Source organism: Hyla sarda, chromosome 1, assembly GCF_029499605.1.
Source record: "Hyla sarda isolate aHylSar1 chromosome 1, aHylSar1.hap1, whole genome shotgun sequence".
Lineage (NCBI taxonomy): Eukaryota > Metazoa > Chordata > Amphibia > Anura > Hylidae > Hyla > Hyla sarda.
In genome coordinates this window covers 411,645,725-411,663,477 of record NC_079189.1, presented here as the reverse complement: position 1 = coordinate 411,663,477, position 17,753 = coordinate 411,645,725, and the positions used below count along the sequence as shown (strand labels likewise).

The 17,753-nt window shown below is 41.0% G+C and overlaps 1 protein-coding gene across 6 annotated transcripts in view; it reads left to right on the top strand.

Annotated features, from left to right (window-relative positions):
- RASAL1 (RAS protein activator like 1) overlaps positions 1 to 12,755 on the top strand; it is a 68,258-nt gene extending 55,503 nt beyond the window's left edge. For 2 of the 6 annotated variants that reach the window (XM_056528744.1, XM_056528745.1), the window contains exons 16-21: positions 698 to 870; positions 7,378 to 7,518; positions 7,667 to 7,802; positions 9,820 to 9,940; positions 10,156 to 10,235; positions 10,330 to 12,751. In XM_056528744.1, the coding sequence (XP_056384719.1) occupies positions 698 to 870; positions 7,378 to 7,518; positions 7,667 to 7,802; positions 9,820 to 9,940; positions 10,156 to 10,235; positions 10,330 to 10,451 (773 nt within the window). In that variant the 3' untranslated portion in view covers positions 10,452 to 12,751. Of the gene's footprint in view, positions 1 to 697; positions 871 to 7,377; positions 7,519 to 7,666; positions 7,803 to 9,819; positions 9,941 to 10,155; positions 10,236 to 10,329 lie in introns of all 6 variants that reach the window. The other 4 variants (XM_056528739.1, XM_056528741.1, XM_056528743.1 and 1 more) reach the window with 4 other exon arrangements.
- Positions 12,756 to 17,753: the final 4,998 nt, after the last annotated feature.

Genomic DNA, 17,753 nt, shown 5'->3' with positions numbered 1-17,753 from the left:
TCTTAAAGGAGTACTGCAGCCATAGAACACTTATCCCCTATCCGCAGGATAGGGAAAAAGTGTCTTATTGTGAGGGGTCCGTCCGCTGGGACCCACCGCGATCTCCTGTACAGGGTCCCGGCTTTTCCGTGGCTCTCCCCATTCAGGAGGCGTGTCGGCTACAGCATGACTCCACGGCTCACACCCCCTCCTGTATCTCTATGGGAGAGGCAGAGATGCAGTGTTTGTGCATCCCCGCCTCTCCTATAGAGCTGAATGGGGCGTGTCTGTCGACCTCTTGGTGAGCCGTGGCAGTTTCGGGGCCCTGTACGGGAGATGTGGGGGGTTCTAGCGGTCGAACCCCCACGATCAGACACTTATCCCCAATCCTACAGATAGGGGATAAATGTTCTATGGCTGCAGTGCTCCTTAAAGGGGTACTCCGCTGCTCAGCGTTTGGAACAAAATGTTCCGAACGCTTAGAGCCGGCGCCAGGAGCTCGTGACATCATAGCCCTGCCCCATCATGATGTCACGAGCTCCCGGCCATCATGCCCCCTTCCATAGACTTGCATTGAGGGGGTGGGTTGTGATGTCATGAGTGGGCGGGGCTATAAAGTCACGAGCATTTGTTCCAAATGCAGAGCAGCGGACTACACCTTTTTAAGGAGTTTCTGCCTAATCCTTGTCACAGTTACTCTTCCTTACATGTCTTGTAGAGTGTGGACATACGTCTCGTACGCTCTTTCACCCATCAGTCACTATTAAAGAAGGATTCCTGCACAAGCGCAAAGCTGAAGCTGTTCATTTGGTTACCCGTTTTACATTCAAGAAAAGATACTTTTGGCTGAGCAGCCAGACTGTATCCTACTCCAAATCCCCAGATTGGCAGGTAAGAGAGGATTTTAAGACATCAAGTCCTAGGTTGGATTTACAATCTTGTTCACAGTTTACATTGAAGCACAACCTAGGGCCCATGTATACTGTATGCTTGGTAAAGGTTGCACCCAATTCCCGGGAATAGATTTTATTTTGTTTCTTTTTTGCAGACATTAAAGGAGCGTAGTGAAAAATAACTTAGGGGATAAGTTATAGATCGCGGGGGTCCGGGCACAGGGACCCTCCCCGTGATCTCCTGAATGGGGCCCGGCAGTCTGCTGGAAACGATCGTGCTGACCCCCGCACAGAGTGGCGGTCGATGAGCGACCTCGATGTATCCCATAGAGATACATGGAAGGGGCGTGTCGGCCACGGCTTCCTGCGGGGTCGGAATGGCCACTTCTGGCAGACTTCGGGGCCCTGTTCAGGAAATTGCGGGGGGTCCCAGCAGTCAGGCCCCCCGCGATCTATAACTTATCCCCTATTCTTTGGATAGGGGATAAGTTATTTTTCACTGCACTACTCCTTTAATGACCATACAGTGGTCTCGGAACTGTGGCTATCCTGGCTGGGACATCTGGTTTGTAGATCACTACTATATACTATCAGGTTTAGAGATTCTGAAACCTACCCAAGCCAAGACAGTCTAGTCCTATTGTATGAATCCAAGCCAATAATTTGTTCTAAGAATGTTTAATTTACTTAGTCAACAGCTTACAAGCAATATGAAACCTAAAATAATAATCATGTGTACAATATGTGTTCACATGCTATTTTGATATAATAAGACACATTATTTCATTATTGAAACTTTCCAGCATAGTGCACTGACCTTTCCCAACACTTAACAGTGTTTACTTTCCATGTACTATGTGTTTATACAGTATCTGTTTTATGACATCACTTTGCACATTATCTTTGTATAGTGCCACTATGTAATCCTGATCACAGGGTGTCCTGCATTGTAACATCACTTTGGATATAACCACTGTGCTGTGACATCACTGGGTCCATCATTCTTGTAGTATAATGGTGTTTTTTTTTTTTTTAATTTCTGCTGTGACATCACATGTCCTCATACATAGGCTATGACATCATTATAAGATCTCTATTCTGTGACTTCTCGGTGTGTAATATTTCTATACTGTTTATATAAAAGAGAAAGAAAGCATAATAAAGAAGGATTTTGCACACCCAAATTATTCAAATATAACAAATTAACTGAATACAGTTAGATCCAAGACACAAACATGGAGTACAGCATACCTCCCAACTTTTGCCAAGCGCAAAGGGGGACAAGTCATGGCCCTAACCACATTCTCAACCACGCCCGATCACACCCAGCCTCCTTCTTTAGTATTCTCTTACCGCTGTACATAACACACCACACGTGGATTGGCCATACCTTTTTAACAGCAATAATGTCCGCCTGTCACCTGAGTCTAGGAGGACCTCCTATATTGACAGACTTACAACAACCACTATCATGGTCTATCATAATGCGATAGGCCATAGAAGTGATTACAGTGCAGTTACTGTACATGTGGTGACTGAAAGGTGACACCTTCGCTGATCAGAGTCACTCATTTTTCTTTTTCTTCTACAACTAGCTCAGACGGTCATGATGATTTCCTCCAGCCTCAACTCTTCTCCACAGAACCTGCTGGAAAAAATATTAATTTGCGCCCCACACTTTTCCTAGACCTACAGTGCCCCAAAATGCCCCCCCTTGTTTTCCCATATGGTAGAGTGAGTAGATAACTCAGTTCAGTAAGAGTATATACAGTAGGTCACCCATTACCTAGTTGTGTCCCTTCACATAGTTTCCCCCATTACATAGGTAACCAGAATAGGCAGACCCCCCCCCCCAAGATAGCTTCCCCCTGTAGGTAGAACCCCCTAGATGGTTGTCGCGCTGCAGGCAGAACCCTCTAGATAGTTGTCCCACTGTAGGCAGAACCCTCTAGATGGTTGCCCCCCCTGCAGGTATCAGCTGCTCTGTAGATAGCAGTCCTCCTGTAGATAGCAGTCCTCCTGTAGATAGATGCCCTTGAGGAGCAACTATATACATTTCTGTGCTCTACTGTTTGTCCAGTCTGGGTTCACTATCTCCCAGCAACTCCCTTAAAGTAGCAGCGGCTGCTGTCCCCACCAGATTCTGATGAATTGACACTGAGGATCATGTTACCTGCCTTCCTCCAGACCCTCCCTGTGAGTACTGGCTGCTTCTTGTAGCAGCGCTGCTAATCTCTGCTCTGCAAGGAAACTGTGCAGAGCCAGAAAGTTTATTTGGGAAGCGGGACATAACCTCAAAAACGTAAATGTCCTGCCAGATCCAGAATGGTTGGAAGTTATGGGTTCAGAAATATTAACCTGAACTTTACTCTAGGCAAAACCCTGTATTCAGGCATGCAATTTGGCAACTAAGTAGGCACAATGCTTCTTTCTGTTGCTTTTTCTCTGTAATATAATCAGTATTTTAGCATTCATTGCTCTGTTTCTTTGGCTTTGCCCACATAGATTTCAAAGCAATTGTATATTTCTATCCTGTGACATCACTGTGTGCCACAACCTTTTATATGACTTATAATAAATTATTCATGTATTGTGTTTGTTATATATTTTTTGTGACATCACATTGTACGTTATTTTTGTATACCTTCATCATGGGATAAGGATCACATTGTGCAGCCTTTCTTGTATTATAATGGAGTGTTTATTATTCCTATGCTGTGACATCTGCTGTCCTTATCCCCAAGCTTAACATTATATGATCAGTTCTGTGACAACACCAAATGTAATATTCCTATGCTGTGACATCACAATGTGCCATAAGCTTTTTTTTTGTGATTTTACAGTTTATTATCCCTGTATTGTATTTGTTGTTCTTTTTTTATGACATCACTTTGTGAGTTATTGCTGTATTGTGAGTTCTATAGTTATTATACCTGTTCTATAGCCCAAAAAAAGTCCATGTTTCCATGTAGGTTTGCTTCCTTCTATTCAGGGGAACAGGATAAGCCAGCCCATACTCTTCACAAATCACAAGCAGTAAAAGTTCCAGCACCGAAATCCATAGGTTCACTTCTTTTTTTAATTAAATTGTATGAAAGCAGACATTTGGTCACTCACAGACAGTATCTGACGCGTTTTAGGCCCATCTCATGCCTTATTCATAGATCAGATTACTCATATAGATGGCTGCTCTTATATGAATTAATAAAGAACAAATGAGCCTATGGATTTCTGTGCTGCAACCTTTTCCACTTGCAATTTATACCTGTTCTGTCACATCACGGTTTATTATCCCTGTGCTGTGACTTCTGTGTTTTTATTAACTCATTGTCTGTTTTATTCAGATTATGTGATCCAGCGGTGAGAGTTTTACCTGTGCACTTCTTTGTTAAAGAGTAGCTGGCATGTTCCTAAAAAAGTAAAACTGACACCTGACCCCATTCTATTCCTCTACAATCCATGTGCATCAGGCATCTGTTATGCTAATAAAGTAGATAAAATGACAACTAGGCAGTCTCTACATCCTATTGTCAAAGGGGTGTGATCAAGGCTGGAGCTTCTGCTTCCCTTTGGTGCGGTCTGGATCTGCTTTGCTTCCTCTGCCTGCTTCAGAATGTCAACCAGTGGCTCTCATTGGCTGCTGTTATGATTTTGAGAGATGGTGTAAGTCTCCAGAGTTCACACTGCTGAAGCCTCTCTGACTTTGTGCAAACTCAGGTTCAAGCCCCCTTGACAGTAGCAGTAGAAAACACATTAATTAAAAGAATAAATAAAAAAAACCTGCTGTACATTTAAGACAAAAACAAAAATGTCAGATTTGCCTTCTTAGTTAAAAGTTCTTTTATTTTGAAAGAAACTTAGTTACAGATTTACTATTGTGTCTAAGATAGGCTGACCACTTTCTTAAAGGGGTACTATTGCGTCACGATACTCCTGCCCCGTGGTCGCTACCCGGCTGTTCGTGAGCTGGCACCGCGGCGTGCAGCTCAAACAGGTGGGTGCGGTGAGACATCTTATCCCCTATCCTTTGGATAGGGGATAAGATGTCTCAGGGCCGGAGTACCCCTTTAAGACAGAAACAGAAGATTTGGATAGCAAAAGCCTTAACGAGGTTATGTAATTTTCCGTATTTCTTTTTGTGAATGTAGTTAATGGGGATGAGGGTAGATGTTATTGGGAAGATATGAAATTTAGTGCTAAGATACTGTAGTTATCGTAACAGACATTCTGCCTTCAGCAGCCCAGCCATACTGCTTCACTGCTCCTCTGGGGTCAGGACCTACTGCTATGGCTGGTGCCTGGCTGCTACCTTAAGGGCAGGGACCAGCAGTTCTGTTTAAAAAGGGACAAAATCTACATCTACAGGACTGTCTCAAAATAAAAAATGTTACTGTACTGCCCAAAACAGGACATATGGTCAGCCTAGTCTACGAATTATGGCAAGACACTGCAAGCTTATCAGGGGGGAGATATTGACCATTGAGAGGCCAATTGTGACATAATTTTCACAAAAAATCTGGCTCACCTGCTGTGTTTATGTTTGTGTTCATTTATGATCTGTTTTTGAAAGTTTCCTGCAACAAAGGGTGGGACTCGGTTAAAGGGGTGCGGTTTCTGAAAAAGGGGACATTTTTTTTTTTTAAATCAACTGGTGCCAGAAAGTTATAAAGATTTGTAAATGACTTCTATTAAAACCTTTTAATCCTTCCAGTACTTATCAGCTGCTATATGCTCCCCAAAAAGTTATTTTAATTTTGAATTTCCTTTCTGTCTGACCACTTCGCTCTGCTGACACCTTTTAGGAACTGTCCAGAGCAGGAGCAAATCCCCATAGCAAACATATGCTGCTCTGGACAGTTCCTGACATTGACAGAGGTGTCAGCAGGGAGCATTGTGGTCAGACTGAAACAAAGAACTCAACTACCTCTGTAGTATAAAGCAGCTGAAAAATACTGGAAGGGTTTTTTAATACAAGTAATTTACAAATATGTTTAACTTTCTGGCATCAGTTGATTAAAAATAATAATAATAATAATAATAATAATAATGTTTTCCACCGGAGTACCCTTTAAAGAGGTACTCCAGTGGAATATATATATTTTTTTTAAATCAACTGGTGCCAAAAAGATTTGTAAATTACTTCTATAAAAAAAAATCTTTACCCTTACAGTACTTTTTAGCAGCTGTATGCTACAGAGGAAATTCTTTTCTTTTGGAATTTCATTTTTGTCTTGTCCACAGTGCTCTCTGCTGACACCTTATGCACGTATCAGGAACTGTCCAGAGCAGCATAGGTTTGCAATGAGGATTCTCTCCTGCTCTGGACACTTCCTGATACGGGCATCAGGTGTCAGCAGAGAGCATTGTGGACAAGACAAAAAATGAATTTCCTCTGTAGCATACAGCCGCTAAAAAGTACTGGAAGGGTAAAGATTTTTTAACAGAAGTCATTTACAAATCGGTTTAACTTTCCGGCACCAGTTGATTTAAAAAAAAAAAAATTCCACCGGAGTACCCCTTTTAAGTGTTGTGTATTTTGGATGCCCTATTATGTGCAAATCTTTTTAAAGGTTGCAAAATTTGCTTAGTCTCTCTTCACTCAGTGGGCATTGAAAAATGTGCCAAATTCCGTATGGTGAGCGATACTTCATTATCATCTTGCTATAATTCCAGCCCTAGTGACTTGTGCTGATCGGGTGAATCTCATACCCATATTAGGAGAAGTGTATTATTCAGCCGCCAATCCATGGCGCCTTGTCAGATCTTATGATCTTATCAGTAGTATTTTGCAAGTTTACTGAGGAAGCTCGGACTCTATCTATGGACTTCATTTAAGTATTTTATGCATTATATCATATTCTCTTGACAAGGGCCCTGTCAGTTGAGATAGCATATATATATAATTTTTTTTTTTTTTAAATCTAGCTAATCAACTACGCCTTGTTCAAATTTTAATATGGTGCATGTGCCATATTTTTATAGACCTTGGGCGCTAGTTCTGTTGTTATTTTTTGGATACATTTTACACTCACTGTTTAGTTTTATACAAGCTGCTCGGTCTCCACATTGTTCTCTCAGTATTAGAAAGCCATCCCGCTTTCCCTTTATTATAAGTGAAGAAGTGCAAACTAGAAAAATGGATGATAAATTACATTAAAAATACTATTATCCATAGAAACATAGAATGTGTCAGCAGATAAGAACCATTTTGCCCATCTAGTCTGCCCAATAAAAAAATCTTAATCCTTCCTTTACTTATTAGCTGCTGAATACTACAGAGGAAATTCTTTTTTTTCTTTTTGGAATGCTCTCTGATGACATCACGAGCACAGTTCTCTCTGCTGACATTATTATAATAATAATAACGCTTTATTTATTGTTGTCCTTAGTGGGATTTGAACCCAAGTCACCAGCACTGCAAGGCAGCAGGGATAACCACTGTTCCACCATGCTGCCCATTCAGGGCACTTATAGATTCTTATAGCATTTCCTTTTCTTTTCGTAGGTTCGTTCCTCTATACCAGTGCATCGGATCTGTGCTGTGGAACGGGTAGATGAAAATGCATTCCAGCAGCCCAACATGATGCAGATCATAACCCAAGAAAGTGAAGCACAAGGAGGTCATATCATGTATATACAGTGCAAGGTAAGTGGCTGTATATTCCAATTTATGTGAATTGTACAACATGAACTACATGTGTGCACAGTACAATAAGAGATGTCATTTACGCAGTTTATCTGGCCGATATGTATGTGAAAAATGAAATGTTACATATGTTATTCTGCCCAAACAGAATGTAAATGAGCTGAATCAATGGCTGTCTGCACTGCGCAAAGTCAGTTTGTGTAACCAGCGCTTGTTGCCAACCTATCACCCAGGGGCCTACCGCAATGGACACTGGACATGCTGCCTGCAAAATGAACGTAAAGGTAATAAGCCTATAACATGCTTCCTTATTGTAAAATTCACACAGAATCACATAACACAGCAGAGTGACGCGTACGCGTCACTCTGCTGTGTTATGTTATTCTGTGTGATTTCTACAATAAAGAAGCATTGTTTCAAGAGCTGCTGTGCTAGACGTCCTTCCTTGTATTGCCTGTACCAGTCCGGGTCACGGCGAGACACGGGGCGAGCTGAACTATACACTTCCCTTGCTATAACCCTACTTAACCCCTTAATGAGAATGGATGTAAATGTATGTCATGATGCGGTGGGACTTAACCGGTGCTCGCATCATGCACGGCAGGTACCGGCTGCTGTCAGCAGCCAAGGACCCACTGGTAATGGCGGACATCAGCGATCGCGCTGATGTCCGCCATTAACCCCTCAGATGCTGTAATCAATACAGATCATGGCATCTGCTACAATGTGGGTGCTGCCACGAGGATTCGATTATCCAACATGGCAGCTGGAGGTCCCCTTACCTGCTCTGGCCATCATCCCGGGGTCTTCTGCTTTGGTCTGACATCGAGCAGACCAGAGCAGGAGATAATACTGATCAGTGCTATGCCAATGCATAGCACTGTTCAGTATATGCAATCCAATGATTGCTATAAATAGTCCTCTATAGGGAGTATAAAAGTGTAAAAAAAAAATAAATTGTTAAAAAAAGTTTATAAAAATGTGAAAAAGCCCCTCTCCCAATAAAAATTTAAATGGCCCCTTTTTTTTCTATTTTATCCCAAAAAAGCATAAAAAATGATTAAACCTATTTGGAATCGCCGAATGCGTAAATGTCTGAAATATCAAAATATAATGTTAATGATCCCGTATGGTGAACGGCGTAAAAAAAAGGTCCAAAATTGCTGCTTTTTTGTCACATTTTATTCCAGAAAAAATTTATAAAACGTGATTAAAAAGTTAAATATAAGCAAATGGGGTACCAATAAAAACTACAGATCACAATTCACAAAATTAGCCTCATACCGCCCCGTATACGGAAAAATGAGAAAGTTATAGGTGGTCAAAATAGGGCAATTTTAAACATACTAATTTTGATTAAAAAGTTTGAGATTTTTTTTAAGCGGTACAATAATAGAAAAGCATATAACATGGGTATCATTTTAATCGTATTGACCCACAGAATAAAGAAAACGTAATTTTTACTGTAGATTGTACAGCTTGAAAACAAAACCTTCCAAAATTTGCTAAATTGCGGTTTTCTTTTCAATTTCCCCACATAAATAATTTTTTTTGTTGTGCCGTACATTTTATGGTGAAATGAGTGATGTCATTATAAAGTAAAATCGGTCACGCAAAAACAAGCTCTCCTATGGGTCTGTGGATGGAAATATAAAAAAAATTTTGATTTTTAGAAGAAGATGAGGAAAAAGCGAAAATGCTAAAATAAAATTGGCCTGGTCCTTAAAGGGGTACTCCGGTGGAAAACTTTTTTTTATTTTTATTTTTTTAAATCTACTAGTGGCAGAAAGTTAAACAGATTTGTAAATTACTTCTATTAAAAAAAATGAATCCATCCACTACTTAATAGCTGCTGAATACTACAGAGGAAATTATTATTTTTTTTGGAACACAGAGCTCTCTGCTGAATCATGAGCACAGTGCTCTCAGCGGACATCTCTTTCTGTTTTAGGAACTGTCCAGAGCAGCATATGTTTGCTATGGGGATATTCTCCTGCTCTGAACAGTTCCTAAAATGGACAGGGATGTCAGCAGAGAGCACTGTGCTCGTGATTCAGCAGAGATCTCTGTGTTCCAAAAAGAAAATAATTTCCTCTGTAGTATTCAGCAGCTAATAAGTACTGGAAGGATTAACAATTTTTTATAGAAGTAATTTATAAATCTGTTTAACTTTCTGGCACCAGAAAAAAAAGTTTTCCACCGGAGTACCCCTATAAGGCTAAAATGGGCTTGGTCCTTAAGGGGTTGAATACATTGGAACGTGACTGTAAAAAATGAAATAGTTCTTTCCCTATTTTTCAGTTCGTGGGTGCAGCCGTACACATTTGGCTGTAACGTTGGGGGACTGGAGCGATCCTCTGGATCCTGATGCAGAGGCTCAGGTTCTCTATCGACATCTTTTATCTGTAAAGGACATACTCAGGTCTGTAAATACCTTCTCTTCTTTTCTATTCAAACAGTGGGATTGCTTTCATGTCGATGATTCTATATCCATGGTTTAATCACAAGGTTTGCCTCTCATGTCTTTTACTGTTTATTGTAACTATTTGCTAAATAGTCTGAATATGTTTCCATACAGGCCACTTTCCATGCTGTGCGGGAAACCCTTTGATCTGTTCATTCCTTTTTTTCCAATAGGAATAAGTATCTGGATGGAGCAGAACGTTCATTTGTAGGAAAGCGGGAGTCTAAAGGTCACAATGACAAAGTATTAGAAGGTCTAGTATCATCTCTGAACAAAATATTTGTTTACGTCAGGAAAGCAATGTATTTGTAATGTACCACTGTAACCTTCTCCTTTGCCCCATTTAGGGTCCACACCATTGTCTCCTGCCAGGCGGTTACTCTCTGTGATTGAAGATTTACAGAAAGCACACCAAGCCTTTGAGAGGAAGGAGCGAGAGGAGACACCTAATCATAGTCAATGTACCTAGAACTTAATTCCAACTTGTTTACCAAGCTCTTTATATTGCTCTTCACACTTGGCCAAGTTTCCTAAAATTTTTGTACTTTTTTTTTTTTTTCTCCGAGGTTCCACATTCCAAAAATAAAAAAAAGAATCTGACAACAAAGATAAATTTGCCTTGTTCTATTTGTATCCTTTCTCAGGGGAGGGCCACAAAGTCAGAATTACCTTGCTTCCTTGGCGTAAATGGAAATGTATCTGTCAGCAGTTTCAAGCTCTGTCCCCGTAGGCCTGAGTTGGGCAGGTTTTAAATGCCATCATTTATCATTTAGTGTCCCCCAGTTGTTGCGCAATTTAAAAAGTGTAGTGTATATATTACCCTATTGAGCACCATTGCATCATATTGGTCATCCATAATTCATCACCCACTGTGCCCAGTAAGGTGTTTTTATTTACACTTGTCAGCTATACAGAAGTCATCATTCCTGACTAGTTACCAAAACTATTGTAACTCCTGGTCTTTATTTGCCTTTTGAGTTCTTTAACCCCTTAGGGACCTATGTTCAGCGTTTTTCCATTTTTGCATTTTCATTTTTTCCTCATCACCTTCTAAAAATCATAACGCTTTCAATTTTGCACATAAAATTCCATATTATGGCTTATTTTTTGCGCCACCAATTCTGCTATGCAGTTACTTTAATCATTTTACCCAAAAATCCACGGCGAAACAGAAAAAAATTCATTGTGTGACAAAATTGAAGAAAGAATTAAATTTTGTAAATTTTGTGGGCTTCCGTTTCTACGCAGTGCATTTTTCGGTAAAAATGACACCTTATCTTTATTCTGTAGGTCCATACGGTTAAAATGATACCCTACTTATATAGGTTTGATTTTGTCGTACTTCTGGAAAAAATCATAACTACATGCAGGAAAATTTCTATGTTAAAAATTCTCATCTTCTAACCCCTATAACTTTTTTATTTTTCCGCATACGGGCCGGTATGAGGACTCATATTTTGCGCCGTGTTCTGAAGTTTTTATCGGTACCATTTTTGTATTGATCTGACTTTTTGATCGCTTTTTATTCATTTTTCATGATCTAAAAAGTGACCAAAAATACGCTATTTTGGACTTTGGAATTTTTTTGCGCATACGCCATTGACCGTGCGATTTAATTAACAATATATTTTTATAGTTCGGACATTTCCGCACGCAGCGATACCACATATGTTTATTTTTATTTACACAGTTTTCTTTTTTATGGGAAAAGGGGGTGATTCAAACTTTTATTAGGGAAGGGGTTAAATGACCTTTGTTTTTCACTTTTTTTTTTTTGCAGTGTTATAGCTCCCATAGAGACCTATAACACTGCACACACTGATCTCTTATGCTGATCCCTGCAAAGCCATAGCTTTGCACGGATCAGTGAGATAGGGGCTCGATTGCTCAAGCCTGTAGCTCAGGCTTGGAGCAATCAAACCCCGATCGGACGCCGCGGAGACAGGTAAGGAGACCTCCGCCTGCGTCCCAGCTGATCGGAACATCACAATTTTATCACGATGTCCCGATCAGCCCGACTGAGCTGCCGGGAAGCATTTACTTTCACTTTCAGACGCGGCGGTCAACTTGTTAACGGTTAATAGCGCGCGGCACAATGATCGGTGCTGCGCGCTGTTAGCCCAGGGTCCTGGCTATGAATAGCAGCCGGGACCGACCCGGTGTGATGCGGGGTCACGTCGTGACCCTGTTTTAATCACCGGGGCTGGGCTCAGGGCGTACAGGTACGCCCTGAGTCCTTAAGGATCGGGGATGCAGGGCGTATGCATACGCCCTGCGTCCCCAAGAGGTTAAACAAGACACACATTTGTCACATCGTTGTTCTGTATTAATTGAGTAATTTCATCGAGATGGTTTCTTTTCTAAAGAGTAAAGGCTTTTGGAATGTTACAAGTACTAAAAACTGAGTGTCTCGCTTACCTGCAAACTGCTTTCTGCTGTCTGTTGTTGGGGAATTCCATCTTTAGCAACAGTGAAACAATGATGGAATAACGGTGGTGGGGGCATGGCTTAGTTAGTGCTGTGCAGTGGAGAGAGGCTTAGATTGCATTCACAAAGCCCAGACAGTCTGCTTTCATTAGAGGCTTAACACTGTGCCTGAAAGGTAAATCAAGGCTACCACCTATAAAATGTGGGAAACATTCCTTTGTGGAGTTTATCATCAGTAACAACAGTTCACTGCATAGGCCAGGGCTGCTTTTGTTATTAAAACTTTTCACTACTGTATTCTCCTCCTTTGCCTTCCTTTAGATTGGGATCATCATCATCAGTCCCCTGCTTGTGCCAGGTCTGCTTTTGTGATGAAACTCTTCTTAATCTGTGGCACTGTCGCTGTTTTCTTTTCTCTGTTCACAAAGCACCTCGCAAACTAAGGGCATTCATATTCCTCTTCTATTCCCCCCCCCCTTCCCTGCAACATGCTATCTGTAGTAGTTTATTGCAAATCATACAGTGTCATTCTGTTCAGTCCAGTGAACTTTTTCAGCACTAGAACACAATTTCCTCTCAGGTATACTAGCTATGACGTAACAGAGATGAGTAGGTGTGGTCCTGTGATTGGCCAGAAAAGTAAGGAAAAGGAAGTCTAGGTATGAGTGCTGCTAACAAACAGCCAAGCTCTGGGCCCACACCTGAAATAGAGAGAGTGAGAAATAGTTGTGCACCATTCAGGGGACTCAGTAACAGCAGTGAAAGCACTAAAATCATATTGTCAACATTAAAAAGGGTTAATAGAACAAAATCCTGCAAAACCTTTAAAGGAAACTTTAAGGGTCTATTCACATGTACCATATCCTGCACATATTTGATACATCTGAGTTGTAGCTGCAGATTTCAATGTAAACTAAATGACTGAACACAGCTTCTAATCAGCAGAATCAGTTATTTACAGGATACTTTGTGTTAGTAGACCCTACAGGGATAGTCTCATTTGGGATATTTATAGCAAATGCACAGAATATACCATACATATCTCATAAAAGCAGGTCCTGCCTCTGGGACCCACACCTATCTCTAGAGAGAGGGCTCCTCTACCTCCTGTAGCAGTCTAAGGTGATCGGGAAGCTAAAAATAGCAAAGTCAGCATTATTGATATTATTGGGAGTTTCGTAAAAAGAGTAACTTTATGAGTTACTCTCTTTTAACTCCTGGAGTTACGGAAGCAGCATAGCTCTTTATGCAACTCTCATTAAATTCAACTGGGAGTTAATGGAAAGGTGGCTGGCTCAGCTGTTTTTGGCTTCCTGACCACCTGTGGCTGCAAAAGGGTCTGGGAAGAGATCACAATACCCCTTTAGGTTCTAAGGATGCTTATAGACACAAGATAAATAAGCTTCCAAACCGCTAGTTGTACCAATAGTTCACTAGTCAGCACAGGAACCTTTCAGATTTTTTTCTCTGGAATATTTGTACTACAGAACATACAAGCATTTGTTGCCACCAATGCTCATTTAAGACCTACATAATCCCAACTTTTTGCTGACATTCTTCAAAGAGTAAAAAGTGCAATTGTATATTTTGGTTAGCTGTTCATCAGCAGTTTACAAGACTATGAGCGCCTGACAGCAGCTGCTGAACAGCTTTAAAGGAGTACTCCAGCCCTGGACATATTATCCCCTATTTAAAGGATGGGGATAAGATGTCTGACCGGGGGGCAGGTTCCGGCTGGCACCCCATCATTTTCAGAACGCCGGCTTCTGGCGGCAGTGATCATGACGTCCTGTCACGCCCCCTACATTTATGTCTATAGTAGGGGGCGTGATGGCAGTCATGTCCCCTCCCAAAAACAAGAATGGAGGGCGCGTAGCATGACATCACGGCGGCCCAAAGCTGGCGTTGTGAACATAATGTTCAGATTGCAAGGGGTCCCAGTGGCTGGCCCCAGTGGCGGAGTACACCTTCAAATATCTAGGGGTGGGGTACCCCTTTAAATATACCTTGTCTTACCTTCTATGAGCACAATAGTAGGTGCTTGTAGTAAGGAATTAAAGAGAAAATTTAAACTGGCTTTTATGACTAACCTTATGGGAATGGGAAGATTTATTATGTTAGTATATATTCAATCAATTATAATAGTAACATTATTATCCTTCTGATTTAATATTGTATAGCATGTAGAACAGGAAACATGATATTGCGCAAATCATTGCCAAAGGCATATGTCTATCCATTACTTCAAAAGAGGTATCTGAGACTGTGTACAAAGAAGTGTGTTTGGCTAAGGACAAAAGACACTCAACTGGAAGCTTATAGAATGAAAAGGGACTGTTCAGTATGCCACTTGAGAGCTTTAATAAAATTGAGTGTAATTTATGACAATAATTGTGTCCCTTTTCCTGTTTATGATCTCTAAAATTATGTTGGGAAAGCAGTTCATCTCCTATTTCCATTTTACTCTATAGCTGAGATTAAATGCCCAAAGGCTGGGCCTGAACAACAAAAACAACTCCATGTCTGTCTCCAGGTTGGGTGTGGTTTTACAACTTTGCTCCATTCACTTCAACGGAACTGAGCTGCAGAACCACACCCAACCTGGAGACAGACGTGGAGCGTTTTTTTTTTTTCTGGCAGTTTTTGGAAAGCTGCCACTGCAGTTTTTGAGCCAAAGTCAGAAGTGGATCCATAAGGGAGGAGAAGTGTAAGTCCTTCCTTTTATATGTCCTATTCCTTTTGAGTATACTTCTGGCTTTGGCTCTAAAACTGCAGTGGTAGTTTTCCAAAAACTGCCAGAAAAAAAAGTGGAAATTTAGCCTTAGGCTGATAAACTATTTTCTTTGTGTACACATATAGGGATTCATCTCATCCATACAGTTTATGCATCAGCCTACCCAAGTAAAAAAACCATGCTCACATATTTTCCCTGTCTCAAAATCTTCCAATTTCCTGTCATACCAGAAACAGGAAATTATGACTATAATTAGCCATGGTTTTTGTGGTCACCCGGTCACTCACCTGCATTCAAGGATACACAAATTTATCTGCTCTCCTTCCTTGTCCAGGCAACATGTATGTTAACCCAGTATCCTCTTCTGTTACAAGGAGAAGGCGCACCATCACCAGAGCAAGAGTGCCCCTTTCATTGCCGACATGCATTTTATATTTTTTGGTTAGTCACCATTAAACCATTATAAAATATGGACAAACAATTTTTCACAGTGTAGTCATCTCACAAAATGTAAGCAAAAACTAGAAGAAAACTGTTTCAGAAAATCAAGAAATCTGTAAGTGTAATATTAAACTGAAATACGGTGTTCCAGTGGTGGCCCCCCAATGATCAGCTGTAATCTGTGGAGACCCAAGTAATAAGTGTTCAGTTTCCCTGAAGCACCACCACAACTGAAATAAAATAATTTTAAGCGTACCAGTCAGATCCCAGATTTTTCTTTTTAAATATATCACTCAGTACCTAATCCTGACCATGTACATCTAATTTATGTGTCTAGCAGCTTTATTTTTTTTTTTTATTACACTTTTAATTTAGCTCACTAGTCTGAATTCCACTCAAAGGGAGGGGGTGTTTCCTCACTGTGCAGGTCTCCGCCCCCTCCCTCAGTATGCTGTCTGCTCACATATCCCCTAGCATTAGAAAAACTCCAACTCCCAGCTTGTCCTCACTGACAGTAGGGGGACACAACCTGACAGTGGGAGGATTTTTCCTCCAGCAGTGAGCCCTGCACTCACAGCTGTCAATCAAGGAAGTGTGTCCATGACATAGGTGATGATGCATGGACACAGCAGGACTAGTATGTGTCCAAGCAGGCAGGGGGGTAGTTGTTTGACTGGCTTTTTCTGTATGAAATACAGAACATTTTCTAATAAAACCAATTGTAAAACCTATTGTTTATACATGCTTTACAACTATCAAAAGTTTTTGTATCTGACAGTGTCCATTTAAATGAACATTAAAGGGGTATTCTAGAGGAAAAGAAACATGATCAGCAAGTGCCAGAAAGTTATAAAAAAAATCAAAGCATTTCATTACTTATCAGCTTCTGTATGCCCCAAAGAATGTTGTGTAGATCTCTCCAGCCTGACACTATGCTCCCTGCTGCCACCTTTGTCTGTGTCTGGAATAGTCTGAGGCAGGAGAAAATGCCTAGTACAAACCTCCCCTGCTCTGGACAGTCCCTGACACAGACAGAGGAGACAGCAAGAAGCATTGTCATTAAAGGGGTACTCCAGCCATAAGATGTCTTAGGGCCAGAGTACCTCCTTTAAATAGTATATTATGTCCTGATCACACTCCTTTTTATAGTTTCTTTATATGCCCTAACATTCCCGGGATATGAGGTTTAATAGTTTACTGACATGTCAGGCAATCAGTCAGATGGGCGGGAAGTTAATATTCATATTAGGAGTGATGGCAGTTTGGATGTTTTAAATTGAGGGACGTGTATGCTTTATACACCCCCCGGACTGTATAATCTCGCCCATTACCTGATACCGTCCATTCCGCATTGGAATTCCGCTGGAGATTGAATGGGATTCTGCTGCACTGTGCACATGGCGCACCAGATGTTTCTAGCACGGAAATTCCGATTTCCTGCAGGAAGAATGAACCTGTCCATTCTTTCTGCGGACTCTAGCTGTCTATGAGAGCGCATTCCCATGCAATCCTAGCACCAGCATGCTATGCCAGCTCCCACAGTCTGCAGAATGTCCGCAATGAGATTTTCTGTGCAGACATTGCGAGGTGTGAACATAGCCTTAGGCTTGACATTTTTACACAAAGGAAATTTACAATTCTGTATAACTTTCTGGCAGCAGTTTATTTCTCCAGAAAACCCCTTTAATGGAGTGTCTATGTCCCATGATGCTGAGACCTGAACAGGAGACATTCCTCTACTAATTTCCTAAGAGGATATTTCTAAATATGTTTAGGAAAGAAAACTAATTGTCTAATTAAGATCTCCAGATCATCTGAATAGAACAGCTCCTGTATATTGCTGTCTGTAGTGTGAACCTAGCCTTACTATTGAGGGAAAAATGGCTTGAATGCTGTGCATCACCATTTACTATGTGTAGCAAACACTTTTTTAGATGCAAAACTGTGCAACAAAATTGCATCAGATTGTTGCGCATTCTGCCCAGACAATCTATAGATGCACCAGGTATATTTAGCAGCATGAACCACTGTGATGAATCTGAAGCATTTTTAGACTGTCTGGTCTTACAGTTTACACTGTCTAAGGCAGTGTATCCCAACCAGGGTGCCTCCAGCTGTTGCAAAACTACAACTCACAGTATGCCCAGACAGCCAAAGGCTAAGTTTCCA